This window comes from Schistocerca piceifrons, chromosome 3 (genome assembly GCF_021461385.2).
Source record: "Schistocerca piceifrons isolate TAMUIC-IGC-003096 chromosome 3, iqSchPice1.1, whole genome shotgun sequence".
NCBI lineage: Eukaryota > Metazoa > Arthropoda > Insecta > Orthoptera > Acrididae > Schistocerca > Schistocerca piceifrons.
In genome coordinates this window covers 950570781-950578595 of record NC_060140.1, presented here as the reverse complement: position 1 = coordinate 950578595, position 7815 = coordinate 950570781, and the positions used below count along the sequence as shown (strand labels likewise).

General features: G+C 43.3%; 1 protein-coding gene across 1 annotated transcript in view; it reads left to right on the top strand.

The window, feature by feature from the left end:
* The first annotated feature begins 363 nt into the window (after positions 1-363).
* LOC124789261 (serine/arginine repetitive matrix protein 2-like) overlaps positions 364-7815 on the top strand; it is an 88244-nt gene continuing 80792 nt past the window's right edge. Inside the window, exon 1 of the mRNA XM_047256558.1 lies at positions 364-501. Coding sequence (XP_047112514.1) covers positions 364-501 — 138 coding nt within the window. The remainder of the gene's footprint in view (positions 502-7815) is intronic.

The window sequence follows — 7815 nt, the reverse complement described above, 5'->3', positions numbered from 1 at the left end:
GTACCCTCCGCCACGCACCGTATGGTGGATTGCGGAGTATGTATGTAGATGTAGATGAAAGTTTCATCCGATGAGCTTCGTACGAGAGCCCAGTTGGGTAGGGTGGGGTGGGGCGGCCACAGTGAATGCGCAGTGCAGTGTGACGCGCGGCAGTCGGGCGGAAGCCGCCCTCGTTACGGGCAGCCGTCGTGTTTACGCTGTCTGCCCGCGCGGGCCGCTCTTATCGCCTCGGCTCGCCGCCTCTTATACACCCCCGCCGGCGCGGGAAACTCCCCTCAGATCGTATCGGCGCTAAGAAGCTCCTTAGGGCGGCTCGTGGATCTGCAAGTTGCGCGCAGCCGCACGGGGCGGAAAATCCGCCGAATGTCGGCCTTCCGGCTGCTGGCTGCTGGCTCCTCTTCCGTGACGCGGCTCGGGGCCAAGGACGGGCAGCCTTTCCGCGCCGAGGCGCCCGCCGCAGCCACTGAAGACCTGCCGGGGAACGCGGTCCGAACGAGCAGCGTTTGTACAACGGTGCACCACCTGTAAATACCAGTGCCACTCCGAAAGAAATGCACACTATTCTTTTTAAATCCATCTTTTATTCTACATGTTTGAAAGGTTTACAGTGTGTGGATACATTGTAATGTTGATGCATTAAATTGTTCTTAAAGAGCTGCTGATATTCAAGACAATAAAAGCGGGTTAAAGGCCGTGAGCTATCTTGGGAAGTTAACCTTGCATTACTGAGCAACTGTTTCACCAGGTATCCAGTCTAGCTTACCAAATTCCCAACCAGACTAACATTAATTATAATCTTTTAGTACTCATCTTACGATAACCGGTGATATATATATATATATATATATATATATATATATATATATATATATATATATATATATATACAGGGTGATTCAAAAATGCATGTAAATATTTCAAGGGTGTATTTGTGAGGTAAATATAAGACAAAAATGTTCTATACAATTTTTTCCATACTTGGCTTATTACAGAGTTATGAACAAAACAGGATAATACATTCAATACAACGTAAGGTATTTAATTCCCAGAGTTCACAGTTTAATTACAGTGCATTTGGACTAACAACGCAAACTGATAAATAAACGTGACGTAACAAACTGAAACAATTCCTCGCGAACACTGTATTAATTTAGGTCCTGTTGATTGAACTACAGCAATGCACAATAACTAAGGAAAATTGAAGCATTTTACAGACTGTACTGTACTGTACTGTATTTGCACAAATCTTAATGCAATGCATGTTCAAAATGCTGTCCCTGAACTTGCAGACAGACCCGTGCTCGTCGCATCAATGATCTCTGCACATTACACAGTCCGTTCAACTCTCCACGAATAATTTCACAACCACCTTCAATTCTTTGTTGTAGCACTTCTCTGTTCGGTACTGCAGAAGAATACACCAATGTCTTTAGTCGGCCCCATAAATAAAAGTCTAAAGGGTTCAGGTCAGTTGATCTGGCTGGCCAAGCAATTGGTCCTCCGCGACCTATCCATCGATGTGGATACGCAGAATTGAGGTACGCCCTTACGTTGCGGCTGTAATGGGCGGGAGCACCATCGTGCATAAACCACATGGTGGCTCGTGTTGCAAGAGGGACATCCTGTAACAATCCAGGCAATTCTCCCTCCAAAAATTCGCAGTACGCGTGCCCATTCAGCCTTGGAGGCAGAACATGAGGTCCGAGTAAGTAATTCCCCACAATACCACACCAAATGTTTATGGAGAATTGATGTTGATATCCACGCACAATTCTCGCGCCAGGATTCTCGACAGCCCACTGGTGCATATTATGCGAATTGATTACACCCGCACGAGTAAACATGGCCTCATCTGTGAATAATATCCGCCGAATGAACATTGGATCATTCAAATGACGCTCTTGTAACCACTGGCAGAATTGCTGACGGCGAGGATAGTCTTCAGGTGTCAATTCGTGCACTTTTTGCAGGTGAAATGGATGCAACTGTTGTCTCCGAAGCAGCCGCCATACAGTAGATTGTGGAAGTCGTACAGCTGCACTAATTTGTCTCGTACTGATAGATGGATCTTGGTCTACCAGGTCCAAAACATGTTCCTCGACGTTCACTGCATGCTCAAGTGGTCGACCTGAATGTGGCCCAGGACGAATGCCATACTCCCGCATACGTCTGTCCACAGATACAAACGTCTGATGACTTGGTAACCGTCTTCCTGGAAACAGCTCACTGTACCTTCGTCTTGCTGCAAGTGCATTTCCATCTGCTGCACCATACACAAGGTGCATATCAGCATACTCACTGTTTGAGTACATCATGTGCACGAAACCTTTAGCCTTCCGACGATGAATGAACGACAGGACGTACTTTTCCGTTACCAACAACATCAGCGCCATCTTCCGTACAGTAGGAGTAAACATCACGTGCAAACAAAAACAAACACTATTCATGCAGTTTCGAATCAACTGTTGGGAGATACGTATGTGAATTACGTACCAGAATATGGCATCCTGCTGCTTGCACTGCCGTCGTTTTGATACGGACATGACTTTCGTATTTAACGATAACTCTGGAATTAAACGTTTATGGAAAAACATTTATAGAACATTTTTGTCTTATATTTACCTCACAAATACACCCTTAAAATATTTACATGCATTTTTGAATCACCCTGTATAAAGACAATTTAAATAAAAAGAAATAAATCAGTTTATATTTGGACATTTATTTTAACATTGATCATTGTTCCGTCAAAATTTCAGCATATCAAACTTGATTCATAACTAAACTGGTGCCTTATTTAGGATTGTGAAAATGTGAGTTTGTAATCTTACGGAACACATCAAATATGGAACCAAGATTGGGAGACTGCATACAACACTGCATTCATAAAATAACACACGAAGAACTTTGAAACATATGCAAGAGGAAATTAACCACAACCAACTGATTCAATTTTCACCCAAAGAAGTTACGTTCGTAGCACAATCCTGTCCGTCATGTAATTACCACACACTGGTATACTAAATTCATACTAACTCCCTGTGAAATCTTCCCGAAAAGAGTAGCTGAGGGCTACTTTGATGATTACACCACATGCTTCACGTGGCCAACTTGGTTTACACAAAGAGTGTAACTCCACAATAACTTTGATAATTAAAATAAATTACATCGAAACGCAATTTACAAAAGGAAAACCTCGAACTGGTTACTATCGTCTTACTATTAACTTCATAGGTCAAACAATTGTATAAGCACGTGATACTGGTCTCACAAAGTACACCCCACATGGGTTGAACATAAAGAAAAGTTGCTATATTGAAAAATATTGTCAAGACGAGACGTTATAATCACACGCACATTCGCATTTAAGATTGATGATCTTAGAGTTACGGGTCATCAACACATGGTTCCACTTTACTCACAAAGTAGTCACAGAGCAACTACTAGAAGATATTCTGAACTTCACACTCGAATTACACTGAGTTGCAATTTAAGATAACATTAGGTATTTTAGATCTAAACCTGAAATACAGGTGATTAAATTTTCAGTTAGGCTGAACTTAAGAAATCCATTGTCCTATGGACTTAGCAGAGACGCGCTTAACCAGAGATCTTACCACTTCAGACGCTCGCCGCGGACAGACTGACCTGGGCCCCTACCGAAGGTGCTTAACACATACAAATAGAAGTGACCAGAGAGGCAGCTTCCTATACCAACATGACAAGGGACGGACAGGACCACACTAAGAATAGAAACCTCTTTGCTTTTAGAAAGCGTAGCTACCTGTTCCGACGTTGGTCCTACTGTTCTCTAGCAGACAGGCTTGTCTGCTACCATCAAGCATGCAACTAGAAATACATTTGCTGATTCATCCTCTCACACAGAAGGGAAGGAGGATGCAGTATCTTATCATATACAGTATATAAAAGAAAGCGGATGTAGGTTCCGTATGAGACTGTGTGACATGAATTACATATAAACTGTGTTTTAAAGTGTAGTAGTGTGACAGATCGTTCTTGTTTATATGTCATAGTAACACGTTCCACTGCTCAGTCTCCTCCCACATAGTCAGAAACACCACAGTAAATTTGGAAGTGGAATTTATGCCGTAAATGACAACAGATTTAAGAAATTAACATGAAAGGAATCCAACAGAGACCTTTCAACATTCTTTAGGAACAATACTTTCATTTCTCCACATAATTTCCATCCCTCTCAACTGCCTTACGCCATCTTGGAACCAGCGCCTGTATACCCGCACGGTATAATTCTGGACCAACCTGCTGGAGCCGCTGTTTGGCAGCGTGCACAAGGGAGTCATCACCTACAAACATTGTTCCACGAACAAAGTCTTTCAGTTTCACAAAGAGATGATAGTCACATGGAGCCAGGTCAGGACTGTAAGGCGGGTGTTTCAGTGTCGTCCATCCGAGTTTTGTGATCGCTTCCTTGGTTTTTTTGTCTGACATGTGGTCGTGCACTGTCGTGTAACAGCAAAACGTCCTGCTTTTGCCGATGTGGTCGAACACGAGTCAGTCGAGTTTGAAGTTTCTTCAGTGTCGTCACATATGAATGAATATCCGTTTATCATCTGCATTTCTTCTTGGTGTAGCAATTTTAATGGCCAGTAGTGTACTTAAACCTACCTAACCTAAGGACATCACACACATCCATGCGCGAGGCAGGATTCGAACCTGCGACCGTAGCGGGTTCGCGGCTCCACACTGTAGTGCCCAGAACCGCTCGGCCATTCCGGCTGGCTACGTCGGTGACATCTCAAGGAAGGTCAACACTGAAATAAACTTTGTCTTGGTATTACAGGCAACGAAACAGCTGACGCTAATGCTAAAGAAAGTATTACGTAAGGCACATTCTTCACCCCTCTACCCCCCACCCCCCCAAAAAAGAGAAAGATGTTTGGCCCCTTGCACACTTTGACCTGCCAAGCAAACAGTAAGTGACACCGAAGCTCTCAGTCTAAATGTGGGTGGCCAAATCGGGATGAGAATTCTGTTCCTTCCCAATTTCAGTACACTGGATGCATAGTGATAGTTGCATTTCCGAGCCTGGAAGTATTTAAAATAGCTGGAGTCGAGTATGACACCAGCTGTATGTAGATAGTAGAAACCGTAGCATTTTGGTATCACAAACTTCTTCTACATTAATGGAAACACCATCACGTAAAATTACAAGCAGGCCGGAGTGGCCGAGCGGTTCTAGGCGCTTCAGTCTGGAACCACGCGACTGCTACGGTCGCAGGTTCGAATCCTGCCTCGGGCATGGATATGTGTGATGTCCTTAGGTTAGTTAGGTTTAAGTAGTTCTAAATTCTAGGGGACTGATGACCTTAGAAGTTAAGTCCCATAGTGCTCAGAGCCATTTTAAAATTACAAAATATGACACATGCAATGTTTTCTATTCCAGAAATATCTTCTAAAGAAGTCAAAATTTTCTGAACTATCCTTGGTATGCTAGCAAACAGCCAGAAAGCTGGAGTGGGTTTAATCGTACAGGCAACAAGTGAAAGCACCTGTTCCAACAGCGCGTAACAGTAATAATATTTACCCTAGTAATGTTAACTGTACAGAGGCCTATATTTTAAAATTTTGTTTAGCTTCGTCAATGGATTGCATTTGCTTTGCGCTAATGTCCGACATTTATCAACATTACGGCGCTACAATAAACAGTTCAGGGCAAAAGCAAAACGTGCACACAATCCAGGGCACAGTGTAATTACAGTACATAAGTGGCCAATAATGCGTACCGCCAAAGTATCAGCAGATTACATTAACCGGCCGCTGCCGTAACAGGTTATTTACAGAAACGTCCTTCGCGATAGATTCCTGTACATTACAATTGCTACCTTACCGCAGAAGATTTGGAGGAAAAGCGAACAGACTTTTCAGGCGACTAATTGACTTATATGATAATACGAGGGCTGTCCAGAAAGTAAGTTACGATTGGTCGCGAAATGGAAACGACTATGAAAATCCGATAAAGCTTTGCAAAGATGTGTTGGGCAGTGTCTCTAGTATGACTCTAGGCAGAATTATGTCGCTCGTTTCATTCCTGAGCTCTTAGTGAGCGCGTAAAGGTGTTATAGAAAATAGTGTCTCCCGCCAAGTACGAGGCTATGCAACCAACATTACATAACTGTCGTGCGGTTTCTTCTTCAAGACAATTCTCAGCCTCATTCTGCAGGGGCAATGAAGATGCTCCTGCATCGTTTCAATTGGAAATGTTTGGTTACCCACAATACAGCCCGTAATTGTCTCCCACTGAGTTTCATCTCTGCTCAAACGAACCGCTGGCTATGAAGAAAACATTTTGGCACAGACAACGAGCTTTAGGCCAGCGCAGAGAATTGGCGGAAAGCACTGGCGGCTGCCTTCTATGATGAGGGTATTGGAAAGTTGATACAACGCTACGACGAATGTCTGAGTCAGAACGGCGACTGCGTAGAGAAGTAGCTCAAAGTTGTAGCTAATTGTTACAAATGAAACATTTCTGATTTTCACTGTGATTTTCATTTCGCCATCAATCGTAACTTACTTTCTGGACAGCCCTCGTAGTAATCTTCACACTCTATAGCTGTATTCTACACTCTTCACTTATTAGAACTTCGCCCCTAAAATATTTCAGTATGTGATAAACAGACAATTTGCTGCATGTCATATCTTTAAATTCGATGTGTCTTTTTTTTTTTCGGGCAACTTTCATTTTGAAATTTTGATGTATTAGGTGGCCATGTCGTAATGCTGCAACAGCATAATTTATTAAAACAGAGACTTTGCAATACGATCACCTGCAGTCGATTCAGTCTATTTGAGCTTACCTTCCATCACCACTAATGACGGAATAATTAATCTTCGTTGTATAGAGATATTTTTGCAAAAGGACTGACTGTCGTGCCGTGTGTTACACACATGGCACAGTGAACTGGAAGTCGCCCGGCTGTGGAGTGACCGCAGTAACATTCAGCCCCCCTGCGCTTTTAGATGACGTGTGAAAACAGCTCGGTAGGACGGCGAACAATCTGCACACGCCCTTGTGCACACCAATCAGAGACCGCACCGCATTCACTAATTACAGTTTTACTTTCGATGTCGCGCGATGCGAGTGATGCAGTCAGCAAACCAGGTTCCCGCAAGCAAATTAGCCGTGACGAGTCACAGAGCAGAATACACGTCTGCGGTCAGCCCGTGTGAAAGTTGCGGGCCCAGTGTGAAACTTCCCACAACTATTAAAAGTGGCGCTGCGATTCCGTAACATCAGACACGCAATTCCGCTGCGCTCTGCAGCACCCAGCCACTTTCATCTCCAAAAATAATGCTAATACGTCTTAGGGATAACCCATATTTTTGTTACGAAAGTACTGCTGTCGCATGTAAGTCGGCTGGCTGCATTAGAAAATGCGAATTTGTTTTCAGACACAAATATGTACTAGCGTTGCTTCGGAATTTGCTTAACGTGTAAGCGTAAATTGACAGAGATTTACATGTTAGAGATCTCTGCGCACACAATACTCTTTCACAAACACACGCCTTTTGCTTACTGCAATGTTGACATTTATTATCACAGACGCTTTTCGCCTTTTGCATGAAGGCCATCCTCAGGTGGTCAGAAACAGTCCGAAAAGCTTGTAAGAGTGCTGCAGGGTAGGTTGTGCTGAGAAATAATTCTTAAGAAAAAAATTCGATATTTTGCGCCGTTTCCGATTTAATTAAAAATGGTTAAAAATGGCCCTGAGTACTATGGGACTTAACATCTGTGGTCATCAGTGCCCTAGAACTTAGAACTAATTAAACCTAACT